Source organism: Trachypithecus francoisi, unplaced genomic scaffold (assembly GCF_009764315.1).
Source record: "Trachypithecus francoisi isolate TF-2019V2 unplaced genomic scaffold, Tfra_2.0 Lachesis_group1, whole genome shotgun sequence".
Taxonomy (NCBI): domain Eukaryota; kingdom Metazoa; phylum Chordata; class Mammalia; order Primates; family Cercopithecidae; genus Trachypithecus; species Trachypithecus francoisi.
This window is the reverse complement of record NW_022681454.1, coordinates 63,303,366-63,325,470: the sequence shown is the minus strand read 5'-3', so window position 1 is coordinate 63,325,470 and position 22,105 is coordinate 63,303,366. Positions and strand designations below refer to the sequence as shown.

At 33.5% G+C, this 22,105-nt stretch overlaps 1 protein-coding gene across 1 annotated transcript; it reads left to right on the top strand.

Moving 5' to 3' along the window:
- The first annotated feature begins 6,790 nt into the window (after positions 1–6,790).
- LOC117086371 (alpha-S2-casein-like) lies at positions 6,791–20,273 on the top strand. The gene is made up of 8 exons (XM_033215987.1): positions 6,791–6,849; positions 9,625–9,648; positions 13,432–13,458; positions 14,926–14,949; positions 15,042–15,086; positions 15,967–16,086; positions 16,701–16,743; positions 20,134–20,273. The coding sequence occupies exons 3-8, from the start codon at positions 13,456–13,458 to the stop codon at positions 20,193–20,195; spliced, it is 297 nt and encodes a 98-aa protein (XP_033071878.1). The 5' UTR covers positions 6,791–6,849; positions 9,625–9,648; positions 13,432–13,455; the 3' UTR covers positions 20,196–20,273.
- The last annotated feature ends 1,832 nt before the right edge of the window (positions 20,274–22,105 follow it).

The following is a 22,105-nucleotide window of genomic DNA, read 5'->3' as shown; positions in this document are numbered from 1 at the left end:
ATGTGATCAGAAAATCCATGGGTTTATATGTATCATACTATTAGAAATTGATTTATGTCAAAGCAATCATGTAAAGTCTTTCATTACTTAAGATGTAAAGGAGGGGCAGAGAGGTTCAGTGACTTGCTAAGCTTCAGTAGCCAGTCCCAGGTCAAGCTAGGACTAACAGGAAGCCAAATGCACTCACACAGTATTATTTCCACCTGCTACTTCTTGCCATACTGCATTTTCGGCTCACCTGGAAACTAATCTGCAAATGAGCCTCTCTTCTATTTTGCATTTCTAGTGATTGTTCTCCACAAAGTTGAAGAATTGTAAATAATATGGCCTGGTAGATTACACCTGTTGTGTGTATCAATATATCTTCATGTCTAGAATAGTGCCTGGCATGTGGTAGCAATTATTTATTGAATGAGCAAATTAATAAATAAATTAACCAATTCTACATAGGACCAATATTCCTACTAATTTACTATTCCTGAAAATACCTTTTATATTTTAAAAACCAATACTTTATATTGTTATATTAATAAATTTTATCTTAAAAATGTATTAAAGTAAAAAACTTGTCATATTCATACCCATGTTTCTCAAATGAATCTGCTTTTATTGATCATTTCTATTTCCCAATTATCTGTGATGATAAATTAAAACAGAGTTAATGAGGAAATGTTTGATTTTAGGGAGTTAAATTATTATTGATTTGCTACATACCTGTTTTATAGGACTCAGTAAACATGAAGTTCTTCATCTTTACTTGCCTTTTGGCCATGGCTCTTGCAAAGCATATAAGTATAATGAAACATTTATAAGTATCTATTCTAATTTAAATATAAGGGTAAATATTTTATGCAAATGAAGGCAGGGGTGGGCAACAAGGAAAAGAAATTAAGTGTGTGAACTTTTACACCTATAATCAAAGACAGCATTGGCCTTGCCTTACATAAGATATGAAAGTGGCCGGGCGCGGTGGCTCAAGCCTGTAATCCCAGCACTTTGGGAGGCCGAGACGGGCGGATCACGAGGTCAGGAGATCGAGACCATCCTGGCGAACACGGTGAAACCCCGTCTCTACTAAAAAATACAAAAAAAAAACTAGCTGGGCGAGGTGGCGGGCGCCTGTAGTCCCAGCTACTCGGGAGGCTGAGGCGGGAGAATGGCGTAAACCCGGGAGGCGGAGCGTGCAGTGAGCTGAGATCCGGCCACTGCACTCCAGCCTGGGCGACAGAGCGAGACTCCGTCTCAAAAAAAAAAAAAAAAAAGAAAGTGGACACACTTTGTATGATGTATTCTTGTAGTTCTGTGGAGATTTTTTACTTACAGGTTAAACGGCCTATACTTCCATCTCCGTCTGTTTGCATTCACCAGGGAACTGTTTTCATTCCCGTGGCATATCTCTTTGAAAGCGCAGAAAAGCCACAGAAAAAATGTAGACTCCAAAACCATCTCTCAAATAAGTGATAGAGTTTCACCATTCTTGATTACATTAGTTCAGAATCTAGGAAGATTAGACAGGAAACAAGAGTGACTTTGTAAATTATTTGCAAAATAACCTAATGCAAAACAATTCCTCAACTTCTCAAAGCATTATATTTTTCTTGAGAGAATATAGTACTAATATTTATATCAAAAAAATGATTAGGATGGTAATATTACTTTGAGTGAAGTACTTTGAAAACACACACACACGCACGCACGCACGCACGCACGCACACATTTACTCTATTCACTTCCTGAGAAATAACTCAGTTTTTTTTCCTTACCCTGCAGCCGGCACCATCCATACCTTTCCCATACCCAGTATCTTACTCCTCATAAGCACACCATTTATTTAGGGTGATCAGAGTTCTTTGCTTCATCTGTGTCTTCATATCTCCCATATAAATCTTGACAAGTTTTTGTTTTTTCTTAAATTTAGAGCCAATTAATGGGCAAAGCTAGATAAAAATTCTAGTTAGGTAAATAAAAAAATAATAGTAATACTTTGGCAATCTCACACCCACCAAGCTTGATTGTCCTTATAATCCACTCTGACTTTGTTCCTGTTCTCTCTAGTCAATAACTGCCTTCGATCTTTTATTTAAATAAAACAATTTTGTTCAACTAATATGGTGGCTTCACTAGCAAGTGACAGACCACAGATATTAAAAGCTAACTTTGTCACAATCTATTGAGAACATAAGTGCAAAATTGAGTTTGTATGACGGGCTTTCATATTTTAAAAATTAATCTTCAACTATTTATGCCACTTGATAGAAGCACTCGCCCAATATTTTTAATTCTAACAGTACAAGTGAAGTAAAATAAAATATTACACCAGAGTTTTAACACTTTAAGATTTGGTGGTACATTTATGAATATAATTATATTTTAAACTGTGAAGCAGTTAATACTCAAAAACTAAGAACCTACCTACTTCCTAAAAGAAATATATTAAACCATGACAAGAATTCACTTGAGGTATACAATGATTTGTTCATTAACATTATAGGAAACCAAGAGAATTTTGCAAAGAAACTTTATGCAGCTAAAGGTTCCTACAATCAGATGACTAAAATTCCCTTGCCACCAAGAAACAAAAGAAACAAAATGGAAAGACAGATTTACATTTCAAATAAGTGATAAAAGTGAAACTTGTATTACTTTTTGTTTTTTATATAGCATATGGATCATCACTCCTCCAGAGAGGTAAGACATTTTAATTCTTCCACTTAATAAACACATGATATGCCCTAAACTAAGTCTTTATATGTGTTAAGACCAAAAATCTACACATTCAAATTATCCAGATTAAATTTGTGCATTTTTTCCTTTAAATAGTTCCAATGGTAAAGATATTAGCTCAGAAACTATGGTGAAAATTCCGCATCTTGGGAGAAGAGTGACAGGAAATCATTCTACATTTCTGAAATAAGGAATCATATTCATCTGGATCCATATTAAATGTTAATTCTCAAATGATTTTTCTGGGCAGGGGTGTATAAGAGACATTTTTAGTGTTGCCTGAGGGTTTTCTTTCTTTTTCCTGCAATGTGCTTAACCCCTTTAAAAAACAGAAGAAAATTTAAAATTATGTAGAAGAAATATAAAAACTCCTTTTCTTTTTTGTGGTTCATATTTTGGAACATTTTGTTACAGTTATTAATAACCCAAAACACTATATCAAAATAAGTTAGTTATTTAAAATATGATAAATTAGTTGTGTGGGGAGTAAAACTTTTGTCACCTTCATCCTATAGTTCAGAAAAATATAAATATGTTATTTACCACTGGATGTTGAGTGCAGATTGATACCTTATAGCTGGTACAAATATAATTTAGATGAGTAATTATTGTTTCTTCCTTTTCTAAGTAATCTGTCATCATCTCCCAGGAAGTAAGTCCTAACTCCTTAAATTAAATATATTTTAACTTTTTTATTAGATGAAAGTTATAAAAGAAATTTATTTGGTTTGTAGAAATTTAAGCAGATCAAGAATATGGCCATTTTCCCCAATGAGGTAAAATGTAATTCTTTTAATGTATTAATCTTTGATAACGTCTCTTTTTCCATCAAACACAGAAACCTCATTTTGTCACCAAAAATGAGGTTTTTAGCTATGATTGTTAAAATGGTGATGTTTTCATTGATTTGCCAAAAGGCAGTGGAGCAATATGAAAAAGGTCTTCGTAAAAGATTTAGTAGTTATATTATCAAAACAGATATCTTTGAAATAATTTCTTCTTAATGTCTCTGCATTCTTTTGCTCACAATGTTGTGTTTTCCTTTGCTATACATTTATGTGAAATTATGTTATACTCATTTCAGCGAATTATATATTCCCTCTTCGTTTTCTTTTCTTTTCAGGAGGACATTTGTTCTTCTTCCTGTAAGGTATGTATTGATAGCACATCTATAGCAAAATAGGAAAGAAAAGTATTGTGATACTTTAACACAAATTGAAACTAACCTGGATTTCCAAAGGAATCAAATTTGAAAACTAAAGCTATTTATAAAGAATGAGACCAAAGTTATCTTCTCTTTTTAAAATTCTGTGAATAATTCAGCTGAAAAACATTTTTTTTGCATAAATCAACTAATATACTTAATTCTAAGATCTCATGAGGAGTGGAGAACTTGTCACTTAGTGGTCTTCATTCCAAAAAATTCCTCAATTTTCATTATTGTTCTTAAAAAATTAATCTCCTATTTAGATTGATATGCAATTTTTTCTTAAAATTGACTCATTTAAATTTAAATCAATATTTTCATAATAGAAACATTATATATGCATTACCAAAAACACATTAGTTGGCCTGGAGATATATTTTTTCTAATAAATCATGATGAGTAAAATGAAGTTTATCAATGCAATGCCTAAATTATTATAATAGTGTGTTTATTCACTTATTAGACAAACATGTATTGGAGAAGACTATCTTAGACTCGAGGCATACTCTGAATACAGCAGGCAAAATCCTCATCTCATTGTTCTCATATTCCAGTTTACCACTGCTTGTATATTTATTACTAAACGGGAAATTCTAATACAATTTATACAAAACGTATATAATAAAAGTGACTCTATTGTTATGATTCTCCTTATGAGAAAGAAAATTTTCCCTTTCTGTTCTGGAGAAAATATTTTATAAACAAAGCTGTGGAGAAAATGTCTAATTATTTTTCTTCTGTATTTAAGGAAACCACAAGAAACATGAAAGAAATGGTGAGAAATGTTTATTTTCTTGAACAATTTTTGTTCACATTTTTAACATGTAATATAATATCAATGGCATGTGGAAATATCTGTAAATTTCTTCTCTCAGTAAACTAAAAAGAGATACATATGAACTTATTTAAAATAACAATTTCTCCCTTGCCACCTTAATAGTACTCACCTAAATTGCGCTATATTCTCTTGAGACATTTCGTTCAATAATAAGATGATTTGTATCTCTTTTGTTTTCCAAAGATAATCAGTGATGAACAGTTGAGAAACCTAATGTGTTGTTTTTATTTCAATACTTTCAATCTACCATACTAATAATTATGTAGGTAATTTGAGGTCTATCTAAAACAACCGGTATAATTAAAGAAATAGTGCTGGAGATTTCTTCTGGTCACTAAACTTTGATTATTAATATTATTTCTCAAGTAACCTTCTAGCAGCTCTTCCAGTGAGGTAAGAGATATTTTCTTTTAACATCAAAAAGCAGGTTCACCAAGACGTGGCAGATTTTTAGCAATTAGATTGTTCATCAAATTGTAACCCAAACTCAATGGTATTTGAGGGAGATTGAAACTGATTATCTGAACATTGGTTTCCTGTTTTGTGCTCTTTGACAGTGTCTATCAGACATCTGATTTCAGAGGAAATTGAATTTTAAAGGAAGCCAGGGTTAAATCAAGAGGCTGCCATTTGCCTTCAACATAGTTTTATCCTGAAAAACCTCTCAATATCTCTTAGAGCAGAAGTTCTGAAAGTGTTGCCCCTCAGCTAGCAGCATCAACATTATATTCTGGTGCACTTTAAAATTTGAGATTCTTTTGTTTAAAAATAAGAGGCCAAATAAAGGATTAGATTAGAAGTTGAGTACATCAATGGTACAAGATACACCTGCCATGGTAGAAATACCCAAACAATAAACGTGATGGGAAAAAGTAACTGGGAAAGGAAGAAGCATGGTGGCACCACAAACCTTGTGGCCTTAGGTGCAGCCTGCACTCTTCCTAGTCAGGGACTAGGAAACATACTTTACTCTTCTTCCAAGCTGTAAGTATCACTTTCAAATGGACAGTTGACAGTCACTTAAAGATAACATTTGTGTCCTCCAGAAAGGGTATGTGAGACTTGGTTTGCCACAACCTCACCAGGCCTGCGTCATAATATTTTGTGTCCCTTGTCACCTTCTGTAGGCATTTGATATTGTATCAATAATAAAAAAGTCATAAAAATTTAAAATAAAACATTTTTATTCATGTGCTATTTTGATAGTGATGACTCTGATGATAAATGTTTTAATTTTTAATTAATGTATTAAATTCCTAATAAATGACATAATTTTTAAGTAGTAGTGGCTTGGGCCCTGAGTATTTAATTAATTACCCCTAATATTCTAGCATGACTCCAAAGCTTAATCATGAAAGTAATGTTAATTCTTCTTTTCTTCCCCTAAAAGGAATCTGCAGAAGTTTTCTCAGGGGTAATTTTCATTCAAATAAAATAAAATTAACACCATGTAGTAGGATTTTGTTTTTGTGTATTTTTAGAGATTTTTTTTTTTTTTCTTACCAGGAAATTAAGCGCACTGTGGACCAAAAGCACTATGTAAAACAACTGGTAAATTTCTCATAGAAATGATAATTTCAAGTAAAACATCTTATTTTGGCTGTTTCTTCTCTCAAATATTCACACAATTCATTCTATCCCATTAAGAAATGTATCGGCCGGCTCGGTGGCTCACGCCTGTAATCCCAGCACTTTGGGAGGCCGAGGCAGGCAGATCACGAGGTCAAGAGATCGAGACCATCCTGGTCAACATGTTGAAAAACCGTCTCTACTAAAAATACAAAAATTAGCTGGGCGTGGTGTGGGGGCACCTGTAATCCCAGCTATTCAGGGGGCTGAGGCAGGAGAATCGCTTGAACCCGGGAGGCGGAGTTTGCAGTGAGCCCAGATCACGCCACTGCACTCTATCCTTGTGAACGAGCGAGATTCCGTCGAGAGAGAGAGAGAAATTTATCCCCAATATCTGAAGTGTAAACATTCTCAAGCTACAGGAGGTCATATAATCAAGGAGTCCCCAAACCACAGCGGGTACTGGTACTGGTCCTTGGCCTGTTAGGAACCATCCGCAGCACAGCAGGAAGTGAGCTGCAGGCAAGCTAACATTAGCCTGTCAGATCAGCTCTGGCGTCAGATCAACTCTGGCATTAGATTCTCAGGAGAGTGAACCCTGTTGTGAACTGCGTATGCAAGGGATCTAGGTCGTGTGCTCTTTATGAGAAGCTTTCTAATGCCTGATGATCTGCGGTAGAACAGTTTTATCCCCAAACCATACCACCGCCCCATCCGTGGAAAAAATTTTCTTCCACAAAACCGGTCCTTGATGTCAAAAAGCTTGGGGACTCCTGATGTATTCCATCCTCTGCGGACTAGAGAAGTTTGCTGCGTGTGTAGGGAAAGCGCATAGATTTTGGTATCAGGCAACTTGAATTCCAATTCCAGCTCCACGAGTTTTTACTTAACCTCTCCAAGCTCCAGTTTCCTTAACTGAAAATACGGAGAACTGCATTAACCCTGCAAGATTGTATTAGATGACATATATTTAATTGATACAAAAATTGCTTGGAACACAGTAAATTCATCTAAAATATTGACAATTATTATCCTATCTCAACACAGAACAGGCATGCTTTCTAAAACCTTTATAATAGAAACATCTGTTTTTGAACACTTAAAAATAGAATGCTCCAAATAAAACCTGTCTTTTTAGGAATTTAGATTGTTACTAACTTCTTTGTTGCTATAAATATCTTTCCTACATTTTGTCAAACTACTTCCAGTAGCATTCTCATTTTGTACCTCTCTTAACATAACCATCCAACAATTCTAAAGACCCATTGACTTTCTACACACATTTAATTTTCACTCTCTATTAAAAGAAAATTCTCCTGAGGAAAAAATGCTATTGTGGTTTTATATTTAATTCCTAAAAACAATCTTTGTAAAGTCAATTCAAAGGCTCTGGAACTTACTAGAATACTTAGTTACAAGGCAAACTTCTCGTTATATTTTAACAGATATAATCCTACATGGTAAGTAATGCTCAGACAGTTTAAGCAATTTGATAGGGGTCATGGATTCCAGTGCCCTGGGTAAAGAAAATTAAAGTTCAGTTCTGACTCCAAAGACCAGACTAATTTCCAACGCACATGGAAAAGGAATAAGTTGAGACACACACCTTGTGATTGTGTGGGTTTTTTTGTTTTTTGTTTTTCTTTTTTTTCATTTCCTTTCTTAAACATACTTTTTTTCCCTACATAGATAATTTTCTCCCGTGGTCTTACTTAATTTGATAATTTTTCAATTCTGCAATTTACTATAAATGTAGACACAGTTAAAGTAAATTTTATGTATCTAAACTATTACTTTTTCTAAGTAAATTTGCCACAACTTATAAATTTTCTAATTAAAATTCTAATTCATTCAGCTTTGCTAACATTTGCTTTGACTCATTGAGGATATAAAATAGTGGAATAAATATTCATAATTTCCTTTCTCTCTAGAACAAAATCAGCCCATTTTATCAGAAGTGGAACTTCCTCCCATTTCTTCAGGTTCCTTATCAACATCATATTGTTATGAACCCAGGAGATCAGCATAAGACAAGCGTCTATCCCTTTGTTCCCACTCTAGTAAGTTTTGCATTTTTAAGGGGCGAGGGGTACAGGATAAAAATATATATAGTGGCCAGGTGCGGTGGCTCACGCCTGTAATCCTAACACTTTGGGAGGCTGAGGCAGGAGGATCACCTGAGGTCGGGAGTTCGAGATCATCCAGGCCAACATGATGAAACCCTGTCTCTACTAAAACTATAAAGATTAACTGGAGGTGGTGGTGCGTGCCTGTAATCCCAGCTACTTGGAAGGCTAAGGCAGGAGAATCACCTGAACCAGGGAGTAGGAGGTTGCAGTGAGCCAAGATCCGCCACTGCACTCCAGCCTGGCAACAGAGCAAGACTCCTTCTCAAAAAAAAGTACAGTAACTAGAGGCAAAATGCACCCAAAAGTTCTAACTTTAAAAGTAGGACAGTCTTGGCCGGGTGCAGTGGCTCACGCCTGTAATCCCAGTACTTTTGGAGGCTGAGGCAGGCAAATCTCCTGAGGTCAGGAGTTCGAAATCAGCCTGGGCAATTTGGTGAAACCCCGTCTCTACTAAAAATACAAATTTAGCCTAGCGTGGTGACACATGCCTGTAATCCCAGCTACTTGGGAAGCTGAGGCAGGAGAATCGCTTGAACCTAGGATGCGGAGGATGTGGTGAGCCAAGATCGAGCCCTTGCACTCCAGCCTGGGCAACAAGAGTAAATCTCCGTCTCACCAAAAAAAAAAAAAAAAAAAAAAAAAAAAAAAAAAAGTAAGACAATCCAAATATAATAACAAATAACAATAGTAGCAATAGTGACAATAAGTACTAATTTAATTTAAATCTAACATATATGCCCTAAGTATTTGCTCATATATCATTTCACTTGGTCCTTCAAACAATTCTTTAATGTAGGGGGGAGGATAGAAACCAGTATCTTCATTTAACAAAGGAAATAAATGTAATATGGGGAAATGTAAGGAAGTACTTGCTCAAACTCTAAGTAACCATTTCCATTTTGTTTCATAAAGTGGATTTGTCTTAAGGAGCTTTTTCTAATATGAGCAATAAATAATCCAAGTTCTCCTCAGCCTTTTGATCAGACCATAAAATTAAAGCTTTTTTTCTCTTGTTACAGGACCAATAAATATAGCCACCCAATAAAAAGCCCAGTTTGATTTCCCTTATTTCATCTCCAGGAATAATTAAAAGTCCAAAGAAAGGGAAAAATAACAATTTTATAAGTAATTAAACATACTATTTATATTTTTTTAAGGAATCTGCCAGCATCTCTCAGAAAGTAAGTACAAACCGCTTATATTAAATATACGTAAAGAATTACTTTTTATTTATCTATTATGACTTGCTTTTTATTTATAACAATCTGTTATTTATTTTGTTGAAATATAAGGAGAAAAATGAAGTAGTTATACATAACAGTCAGGTAAAATGTGTTTATGTATTTAATGGTTCATCAATGAGATATATCTTAGATGCATGTACATTATGTTTTACCAATCTTATTCCTTATAAGTATCTTTTTAAATACCTAAGTATGAAAGAGGTAATGAATGGATGTCAAGAGGGTCCCAAGAAAATATACTTGTGTGACATTCGTGAACCACATTGTCAAAGTTAGATATTCCTGAAAAGATTTCTTGTTAGCTTTCCATCACCTTTCTATCACCAATTGGTTGCAAGTTTGTCATCAAATGCTAGACTGGCACTATATTCCTCTTGAATCAGTAGATACATTTTTTTTAATTTCTTTCCAAGAATATAAAGCCCCTCATTCTAAAACCTAAAAGATGAAACAACTTAATAGCAGTGTATTTGAGAAAAACCAATAGTCAAGCATATTTGGAAACAGTATATAATATCAACTCATATAATAAATAACAAGATTTTCTGTCTTCTTTAAATTTATTTACTATGTTAACTTAAATTTGTCATTGCTAATATAGATTATTATTTCACTGTTGGAATATAAATTTAAAATATTCTGTATATAAAAAGCATGATAGTTTTAGTTTGGCATGAAGATTCTGCTATTTATATAGGGAAGCCCTGCAGAATTAATTGGTCAAAAGACCTGGGACAGTCTTCCCATACCAATGAACAGACACCAAACTTGCCATCATCTTGCTCTACCTCCCTTCCTTTTTACTCCATTGATATGGGAAAGCTAGTTTCCATTTTCATATTAGCCTGTAACTTCTAAGGGAAAGTAGTAGATCTTAATTTGAGACTGATGGAGAGTTTTATAAATAGGAAATAGGAAAATTTCACTGTTTTGAAAACATCTGCATTTTTCTTAAAGGAAGAATTATTGAATTTATCTAAGTTTTATAGGGATGTTTGAACACATAAAAATTTAAAAACACTTACTGAGACATATCCTCACTATCAGAATTAAGATATTTTACACTTTTGCCAATAATATGGAGACATAGCAGATGATGCATATATGCATATATGCATCTACATGCATAAGTTTATTTATATATCATTTTTCAAATACATATTTAAGCTGATTTTTCCCTTATGTTATAATATTGATGATCACCAAAAAACTGAAAACATAGGAAACCGGTGATAATGAAAACAAACAACTACTTTTGTCATAATTTTATGAATAATCGAGTAAAGGAGGTTTAAACTTGCATGAATCAACTAACCAAAGTAAATTTGCCAGTTCCCATGAGAAATGAAAGCCTAATCAGTTAGTGGTTTTCATTCTTTCTTAAAATTTTTTCAGTTCCTTCCACTGTGTACATCTTCATTGATACATCTTCATTAGTTTCCTAATGATAAGTGTTGTTTCTATTTTTTAATTAGAAAAATAAAAATATTCGTATAATAATTTATTTTATACATATACAAATACATTAATACGATACAGTCCTAAAAGTGAAATTTTGGGGTTAGAGGATATGTACATGAAATCTGTATAATATTTTTGTCACAAACTTTAATACTACAAATTAATAAATAACACATGTCACTATAAATTATGAGTATTATAATTAATACTTATAGTTCTATATTTTATAAGTTTTATTTCATACCTATATGATCCTAAACATGATTTCGTTTTGCTTGTGTTTATTTCTCTTTAGAACATTCATTTTAGACAATAACATTACTTTTAATAAAGTTAATATATTAAGTAATAAATTGCTTTTACCACACAGTAAATTCTCATAGTTAACGTTAGACTCTGAATATGACAAGATGATATCAGAAAGATCCTAAGGGCCTTATTTCCTGTTGAAAATCTCCTTCAAGTAATTCATATTAGCATTTAGATTGGGCTTCATTTCTTTTGAAAAGCATACATACCCTGATTTTCAAAGAAGTTTCTCTCTGTGTATAGTTTGGTTTGTTTTTGAGATTTACAAAGAATATTATACTTGATGTAGCCTCCTTGGTGTTGCATTTTTCCCTCAATAGATTTCTAGCACATTCATCCTTATTGTCACTTGCAGGTATAATCTACCTAGGTACACTGCTGATGATATTCCACAATTCAGTCCTCTAGTGCCCTGTAATTAGAAGGCATTTGAGTTGTTTAGGTTTAGTATATTTATTTTTAGTTTTGGTAGATATTTTCAAACTATTTTTCTTTGAGGTGATCTAAAATTTTTTCCAGCCACTAATAAATAGGAATTTACAGTAGCTTTTTGACTGAGTGGCTGGCATTTCTGATACAACACTCTTCTAGATCTTGAAGCAGTTTTAGAAACTCATTCATGGGTATTATGCAAGAGAGACCAGAAAGAGACTTCTGCTCCAGGCAGGCCTCAATGGGAGCAGTGACAACCCAAGACCACCCCATCAGACAATGCCAACCTGGGAGGTTTATAGATAGCTGATAGATTTAGTTTATAACCTGGCAAGATCTCCATAGCATGATTTTTCATGTTGGATAGTTTTCTGAGTTTGTTACAGAGGCAATTGAAGAGATTTTTCTGCTTCTGAAGGTATTCATTGTGACACAGAGTAAAAAATAAAGTCAGACTTGAGACTGAGGTAAGAAGCAAGGAGGAGATCAGGCCCTGAAAAGAAATCTTGTCTGTGGTCAGCAAAGCAGCAGCAGGGTATCTGAGACAGCCCTCGCCCTAGCCTTGGACAAAGAGGGAATTTCACGAAGGAGGGGAGGAAAAGAGAGATCAGTGTCCAGACTTGTTGTTAATGATTCTCCAAAGGGCATTGCTTCTCCGAATCCAGATCCTCTCTGGGAAGGGAATCTTCTAAATTAGTTTTTTGCTTTCCTGTAAGTTTTCATTCTTGTAAACTTTTAAACTTGCCAATTTGTTTTTTCCCCTTACCTGTTCTCTATCCAAGCTATTATTTATATAATATTTTTTCCTGAAATTATGCTTTTTCAAAACTTGTTATTGCTAATAAGAAGAAATGTTAGGCCGGGCACGGTGGCTCACACACTTTGGAGGCCAAGGCGGGTGGATCACCTGAGGTCAGGAGTTTGAGACTAGCCTAGCCAATATGGTGAAACCCCATCTCTACTAAAAAAATACAAAAATGAGCCAGGTATGGTGGTGGGTGCCTGTAATCCAAACTACTAAGGAGGCTGAAGCAGGAGAATCACTTGAACCCAGGAGGCGGAGGTAGAAGTGAGCCAAGAGAGTATGATTGCACTCCAGCCTGGGCGACAAGAGAGAGACTGTCTCAAAAATTTAAAAAATACAAATAAAAATAAAAGAAATATTATATATACTTAACTTACAAGTTTGATTATATATATGTTTTAAATAAACATGCAATTATCAAAATTATTTAAATGAGTTGCCTAAAAGTATGTGCTTCCTAAATTACTCTTACAAAAAATTCATTCATTCAATTATTATTTATTTAAGAAATACTGTATTAGCAAATACCATGTCACTTACATGTTTCCAGATCTTAGAGATTAAAAAAATGATCAAAAGAAGCATTACAAATAAATTTGTTTTTATTATTCTGCTTTACAAAAGAGTAGTTTTTCTCCGTACATCCAAGTGGAAATTATGTATAATCAATACACTGAGAACAATGTGTCTAATTCTTGTTTTATTCCTTTAAGGAAACACCAAAAAAGACTGTTAATATGGTAAAGTATTGTTTCTATATGAAGCTGTATTTGATTCATATTTCTAAAAACTAAACATTAAAATATTAATACTTCTGAAATTCTCCTCTTTTAATAAAATTGAGTGATATTTTAGTTTACGTAAAAATCCTCTTTACTCCTTAACTGTGATTTTCTCAATTGACCTAAATTTTTTTCAGTCAAGACCTTCCATGTTAGCAAGACGTCTCCACACAGCCTAAGTATTCTATGTTTTTGCTGCTGCTTTATTTTTTTAAAAAACAGATTTTTACCATTTTTGGAACTGAAAATTTTATTGCAATTAGTCTTTTTCACCTGTCATAATAATACCTTTGCTGTAGTATAAAAAATATCTTTTGTCTACAAATATTAAGATTATACTGCTAAGTATTTAATTGCCCTGATTCTAAAATTTTGATTATTATACTTTTTATTTCTCAAATAATGTTCTAGTAGATTATCTCTAGGGAGGAAAATGATAATTTAAAAATCAAACAATTAACCAGTTCATTGAGAAATACCCTGTTTCTTGCTGTTGACTAATTATTTTAAGTAAATTAGGTGTTATGCTATTGACATACCGAATGGAAACAAAGGAAAACCGTTGTAAAACATACACAGACTCAAAGTCATGTTAGAGGTCTGGAATGAACCATCTACATGGTCAAGAGTAGCTGTTCTATCACACACTTTCAGATAATATATGTCTGACCTCTGTTACATTAGAAAAAATGAATTTTTAAAATAAGACAGTCAAATCAGGATTCTGTCAGTTGCCTTCACTGTAGTTTAATATTGTTTAGGAGTTGAATACTGGACTGGGTTACAAGTTATGTAAATCACAGGTTCAGGGAACACACGCTGTGAGAGAAAGTGCCAAGTGGGAGAGCACAGTTGGAAAGGGTCTTGAGAAGATGAAGTATGAATTGTGGTACAGGATCTTGTGGCCTGGGGCCCAAAGCTAGCAAGATCTTCCTTCTTAGTGCCTTGGGAAACGTGCTTTACCCTTTCTCTCCACCTCAAACTGTGGGCCTGTGGACACTAATCTAAAAAACATTGGTCCTCCAAGAAAGAACATGCAGATTTTGCCACACACCTCAGTAGACTTAATTATTTTTCCTCTCTCTCTCTCTCTCTCTCTGTCTCTCTCTCTCTCTCTTTTGCATCTGCCCATATTACATGGAAATTTGACATTATATGAACAATGTAGGTAAATGGAAAATATGAAATAAAATGTATTTTCAGTCAGGTACCATTATGTTGACACAGGATATGTCCTTTTAATGTGTACTTACATTCATTTAATTCAGAACAGATTTCTATAAAGTAGGACTGTGTTTCTTGGTAGTAACAGCTTGACCCTGAATTATTAAAATAATTAGCCCTAATTCTATATTATTATGATATGGACAAAAATTACTATTGTGTTACCCCAGTGAAGTTATTTATTCATTTTCTTTCCCTAAGGAATCAACTGAAGTATTCACCGAGGTAAGTAAGTTTTGTTCAAACAAAATTAATAAAATATAATCTCAAAACATTTTCTTTTGTATTTTATGACCAGTTATTTTTGTTATTAGCAGAAAACTGAGCTGACTGAAGAAGCAAAGAATTACCAAAAATATCTGGTAAATTTTCCATACAATCATAGCATGATTAGATTTTACTTGGAAACTGCCAAGTCGCAATCCTCTTGACCAAAAAAAAAAAAAAAATACTATGTTTACCAAGTTCTAATTTTTATAAAAGTCTTCTTATAGTTTTAAAAATGGTTACAGAAGCACTTGCCAACTGTACCACTTACATTATTGCTAAGTATCCACCCAACAATTATTCCATGGCAATTCTAAAATTCCATTGATTTTCCACTTCGTAAAAATGAGAACTTAGCCTAAAAGAAGATGCCACTGTATTTAATTCCAACTTAAATCCCTACAACAATCTGTGGCTAAATCTATATAGATAAATAGAACATAGAAGAGGGAAATATGTACTCATAATAAAATATATGGGAGGCATTGTGCAAACAAAGTACTGTTTCTGTATTAATTCTTTTACTTCTACAAGGCAAATAATACTCAGAGAGATTAACTGGCTCAGTGTCATAGATTCCACTAAGTTAAATCATACATTCTATATGACTCTGAGGACCAGGATTTTCCTACCAGAAATAGAAAATAAACTACAACTGGGGACACTTATCTTGGTCAACAAATTATCTTCTTGCCTTTTTACATGTATTTTTAATTTTATTTTTCTTTGTTTTTGATTTCTTTCACTCAAGCACTGTGGCTTTAGGGTCTGAATTAAGCAAAGAATTTTCTTACTTCTACAGTTAATTCTATAAATGTAAGCATAGAGTTAATTTTGTATGAATCAATTTTCCTTTAATTAGATTCATTTGGTAAAATGTAGAATTTATCCAAATAAAGTTTTGATTCACTTGGTTATGTTCAGGTCTCTCTGATTCATGGGATATCGAGATAATTATTTATATATTTTTTCTAGAAAAAAATCAACCAATATTATCAGTTTACCTTGCCCCAATATGTAAAATATCAATATCGCAAAATTATGGAACCATGGAAAAACATGAAGACAAATGCTTACCAAGTTATCCCCACTCTGGTGAGTGCTCTCTTTTTATTTGCAACTTAAAAATAGTTATCTTTCGTGCTAAAAGTAAACTGGGGGGATGACATTGACATAATCCCAATAAACTCAAGTAGAAGCTGAAACAAATAAAAATGTCTATGCTAGAAATTAAATAATAAGTCATAATGCAAATACAGCCTAATAAATAAAAATAATGTTACAAAAGTATCTGAAATTGTAAAAGGTAGTTGGACCAAGTGCTAGTTAACGTTTATCCTTTATCTTATTTTTTTTCAAAAAAAAAAAAGACATTTGACCTAGGAAACATTCTTCTAACATGAAGAATGAATGAGAGAACAGGACATTGAACCCAGAGAACTAAAATGTATTATAAACAACTTGGGTTTTGGAATCAGGAGACCTAATATAAATAGGCTTTTGAACTTAGGCAAGTTACATCATTTCTCTGGATATTTTTAAATACGATTTAGTTTTTTAGATACGCATGTAGCATTTAAAAGTTTCTTCCACATAATTTGAAAAAAATCAGAATTTAGTACCTATGATTTGCATATGAGATGGAGATTTGTTCCTGTACATTTTTTTAAATAAAATTCTTCAATTTTTTGTCTTTTCTCTTCAAAGAGGGATTTTTAAGATTCTTGAATTCACTGCTTCTACTTTACTTTGGTAAGTGCTTTTAGGCGTAGAATTTAAGCAATAACTTTTATGTGAAGAAAGTGATATTAAATAACAATATTAAGTAATATACGTTCAACTTTAATTAAATCATATTTTGGTTTATAAAGTGTTTTAAATTTTGCTTTCATCTTTTTGACTCACAAATGTAAGTTGTCTGGGTAATTTGCATGCATATTTCATAAATATTTTAAATATAAATTATAGTACATTTCCTCCATAGCTAATGATACATTCAGCCAGAAGCAATGGCTGAGAGTGAAAATTGTCACAGGCATAGTATTCACACAGATGATTTCCTGTCGTCTTTGAGTTGTGCCAAGAAAATCAGACCTGGCACTTTGGTTTGAGAAAAGATATGCAATATCAAGAGAGTTTCATACACAATTCAAGCCATTTAAGACAAATTTCCTGCATCATTTTCTCTGGAAAAATTAATGTTTCACACAAAAATTTTTGCTTATTTTTTAAATTTCTCTCTTTGACAATTTATTCAACGGATTTAGAGCCATGATGGCAACTCAAAAAAATCATAATGCCCTTTGTGTGGTCATGTTTTATTTTTCTTATTTTGCTCTTGCAGCATTCAGGTTTATCTCCTGTCCTAGAATTCTGTCTCATTTAATTTAAATGCTTTGTTCTTTTTATGTGTCCTGAACACAGATTTCTAACATGACAAAGTAGGTTTCAAAACAATAAATAGTAATAGTAATAATAATTTATCGAGGTCATATAGTGCACCAGTTACAATTCTAAGCCCTTGCCTATATTGACTAATTTAATGTTCACAAAAAACCTATCAAGTAGTTAATACTATCAGCTGATTTTTTTTCCATAAGTTATTGGGCTACAGGTGGTATTTGGTTACATGAGTAAGTTCTTTAGTGGTGATTTGTGAGATCCTGGTGCATGCATCAGCCGAGCAGTATACACGGCACTGTATTTGTTGTCTTTTATCCCCCCCACCTCACTCTTCCCCTCAAGTCCCCAAAGTCCGTTGTATCATTCTTAGGGGTTTGCGCCTCATAGATTAGCTCCCACATATCAGTGAGAACATATGATGTTTGGTTTTCCATTCCCGAGTTACTTCACAGAGAATAATAGTCTCCAATCTCATCCACGTCCTTGAAAATGCAGTTAATTCATTCCTTTTTTGTGGTTGAGTAGTATTCCATTGTATATACATACCACAATTTCTTTATCCACTCATTGATTGATGGGCGTTTGGGTTGGTTCCATGGTTTTGCAATTGTGAATTGTGCTGCTATAAACATGTATATGCAAGTATCTTTTTCTAATAATGACTTCTTTTCCTCTGGATAGATACCCAGTAGTGGGATTGCTGGATCAAATGGTAGCTCTACTTTTAGTTCTTGAAGGAATCTCCACAGTGTTTTCCATAGTGGCTGTACAGGTTTACATTCCCACCAGCAGTGTATAAGTGTTTCCTGATCACCACATCTATGCCAATATCTACTGTTTTTGATTCTTTGATTAGCAAATAAAAACATAAAGTGGGGAAAGGACACGCTTTTCAACAAATGGTGCTGGTATAATTGGCTGGCCATATGTAAGAGAATGAAATTTGATCCTCATCTCTCACCTTACACAAAAATCAGCTCAAGATGGATTAAGGACTTAAACCAAAGACCTGAAACTATAAAAATTCTGGAAAACTGGAAAAAACTCCTTCTAGACATTGGCTTAGGCAAGGATTTCATGACCAAAAACCCAAAAGCAAATGCAATAAAAACAAAGATAAGTAGCTGGGACCTAATTAAACTAAGGAGCTTTTGCACGGCAAAAGGAACAGTCAGCAGAGTAAACAGACAACGCACAGAGTGGGAGAAAATCTTCAAATCTATACATCCAACAAAAGACTAATATCCAGAACCAACAACAAAATCAAACAAACCAGTAAGAACAAAACAGACAATCCCATCAAAAAGTGGGCTAAGGACATGACTAGACAGTTCTCGAAAGAAGATAAACAAATGGCCAACAAACATATGAAAAAATGTTCAACATCACTAATGATCAAGGAAATGCAAATCCAAATCACAATGCAATGCCACCTTATTCCTGAAAGAATGGCCGTAATCAAAGTATCAATTGATTTGAGATGAAGAACCTGAGGCGGAATGGAGGTTAAATAAATTGTTCATGATAATCCTGAGAAAATTTAAGTCCAAAAAAATCGAATACAGATTTCCAGCCCTAGGACTCAAATGCTCTACTACCAATGCTGAACTGCACCCAAAAGGCCACGTTAAGGTTTTTTTGAGAGGATATTTTCTGACTTCAAGTACATTGCTACAAACTTGATTTTCTTTATTATGTTATTTTGGCCTTCCTAATAATGAAAAAGTGTCAGGCAACTTTACAAAGTAATCTCATGTGTACAAAAATAATACCATAATTGTTCTGGATAAGAGCTAAGAATACAGTTGTGTTTTATAAATACTAATATTTATTACTGCCATTATTCACATATTTATTCCACTTTTTTTTTTTTTTCGAGACGGAGTTTCACTCTTGTCACCCAGGCTGGAGTGCAATGGCATGATCTCAGCTCACTACAACTCTGCCTCCCAGGTTCAAGCAATTCTCCTGTATCAGCCTCCAAAATAGCTTAGATTACAGGCGCCCACCACCACACCCTGCTAGCTTTTTTTTTTTTTTTTTCCATTATAGACAGGGTTTCAACCTGTTGGCTAGGCTGGTTTTGAACTCCTGACCTCAGGTGTTCCACCCATCTTGGCCTCCAAAGTGTTGGGATTACAGGAATAAGCCACAGTGCCCATCCTTATTCTACATTTTTAAAAAAGCTTATCATATGTCCCATGATGTGAGAGACCTGAGAGATACAGAATTATAATACCAAATTTACCTTCATTAAAGCCCTTTTTGACAAAGACACAGAAATGACAATACAATGTGCTAACTGCTAATTAGAGATAGAAGGATATAATAATACAACAAGTTCAAGTGATGAATCAGAGATGAAATAGAGGCAGAAGGTATTGAATTGACAGAAAAATTATAAAAGAAACAGAGAAGCCAAAAAATGTACAGTGTAATTTGAAGAATTTAATTTTAAAATGATTTATTGAAATATGACCCCAAAGTCATTGTACATAAAACATTATTTTACCAAAATCTACATTCCAATTAGATCAAAAGGCTTAAATTATAGGAAGCAGTAATATCTTATATGCCTAATAAGCAACTTAGAAAATAAGATTAAAATGTTCCTTTAAAATTGGCTGAAAATATACATATGTACCATTAATAAATAACACTGCTATTTTTGTATGCTAGATCGAATAAGCTTCCTATTAACTCTCATTCATTAAACTGTGTTTAACTTTATCTCACCAGGAAACAATTTCTCCTTCTACCTCATAGACTGTATTGACTCTATCAAGCAGAAACACAGATAGTTATTAAAAATAATATTATATGCCATGAATTATCTTAAGCATGAGAAAATGTTAACTTGTAATAGTTATAAATAACATTCTGCCAGACTAAGATGGACAAGTGTGTGTGTATACATAAACAAAAACTATCTTCTGTAATATATAAGTCCAGTATTGCTTTTTTTTTTTTTTACTTTTTTTTTTTTAGGTTTGCCTGGAAAATCTACCTTTCACAGTTCTCTACCATATTACTTCATACTACCAGCATGTTTGGACAGGCTTATTGTGAAAACAGGAATACTGAGTCAAAGAAGACTTCAGAGTATTTCCTGAATTGCGTATACCCTTCCCATGAGTTCATGTTCAATATGTTGGGTTTGCATTGTGGTTTCATTAGGTTGATGACTACTTAAGATGTTTTTACCAATGCTTCTGAGTTACAAAAACACATTTCTTTTCCCCTCAAAATAAAATTTCAAGTGATTCATTGGTGTATAATCAGCATTTTTATTGTTCATATTGACCACCGAGGCTATCGATGCTAATATAAGCAGTTAATTAACTTAGCTTTAAACTAGCTTGTGTACCACCAAAATGCTTTATATGCACTTTCTGGAGACTTCAATTTTATTTATCATAACCAATAACCTAGAACACTACAAGTTTTATGTTCTCCCACCACAGCTTGGCTCACAGAACTATTTAGCCATCATTCTACCATCTTTCTGATTTATTCATATGTATTATTTGCCACAATTTTAACCTCAAACCTTCACCAGAGCCCTCATTCCTCGTCTCTCAGTCCACTTTGTCAGACTAAAGTATGGAGTCAGCTGCTAAGACTATAAACCTCTCAAGACTCCTCATTAATGGTGTCACCAAATGAAGAAAGAGCAAAAGCAAACACATGGGTGCAAACATGGGCTCTGAGGCATACTTGGGCTCCAAGAGAGTCAACACATCCTGAGAAGATGGAGGGATAGGGAAAGCTATAAGGAAAGCAGATCAGGAAGGAGGGGATAGGGATGAAAGTTATTTGTTAAGCATTTGGTTGTAATGGGAATACATTACAGCAGTTTCCAGTGGGGAGTAACATTATATGATATATGTCATCAACGAGTGAAAAACTTTAAATTTTGAAGACTTTATCTTTGACCCCATAGAATACATCAATCCTTTATAATTCCCATTGTATTCCATTCTATACAATTCCTCTTAGCATTACTTCCTTTCTTATTCAACTGAACATTTAAGGGATTTTCAGAAGTTGACATATGACATATATTTTGAAAAGGTGATATAAGTAGAAGCCAAGAGAATTTTTCTTTGTCTTCATAGAACCCATTCACTCCATTCCCATCCACTAAGATCCTGATTACATTTCATTTTTTCTACTCTCTATTGATCTCACTTCCTTTCTTACACAGCCCAGACTTCATGCTCGATTATTTTAAATATTATCTTGATAGCTCATGTAATTTTTCTGCCCCCTCTATTCTTAGCCAACCCTACCTGGAAAACACGCAACCACACAAAACTCTGAATTTGGTTTCTACTGCCATTCCACAAAACAGATGAATTTTAAAGTAAGTTTATGTTTTTTAAACTGTGTTGGTAACCAAAGACATCTTACCAAACTCTTTTTCTTGTTGACGTTAGTGTTAACTGCCTTCAACTCTCCCTAAACTTCAAACTTAACTCACCAGAAAACAATTTTCCTTTCTGCTTCATAGACAACACTGAGTCCATTGAGCATAAACACTATCCACTTCTTAGTAGGACACATCAATAATTCTATCTAAATCTGAATATAACTTTAATTCACTCAAGTTTTAAAGAATATGTGACCTTCTTTTAGTTCAAAGCTAATAGCTCTTTTGATGTTTTTTAGAAGTTCCTCTGTGATCCATCCCTTTTGATAATGTTCATTG

What these genes read in the sequence shown, in the direction of transcription:
- LOC117086371 (XM_033215987.1), top strand. An exon ending in CAACTGAAGTATTCACCGAG is followed by an intron (nt 14,950 to 15,041) that starts GTAAGTAAGTTT and finishes TGTTATTAGCAG; the next exon opens with AAAACTGAGCTGACTGAAGA. An exon ending in ACTGCTTCTACTTTACTTTG is followed by an intron (nt 16,744 to 20,133) that starts GTAAGTGCTTTT and finishes TTATCTCACCAG; the next exon opens with GAAACAATTTCTCCTTCTAC.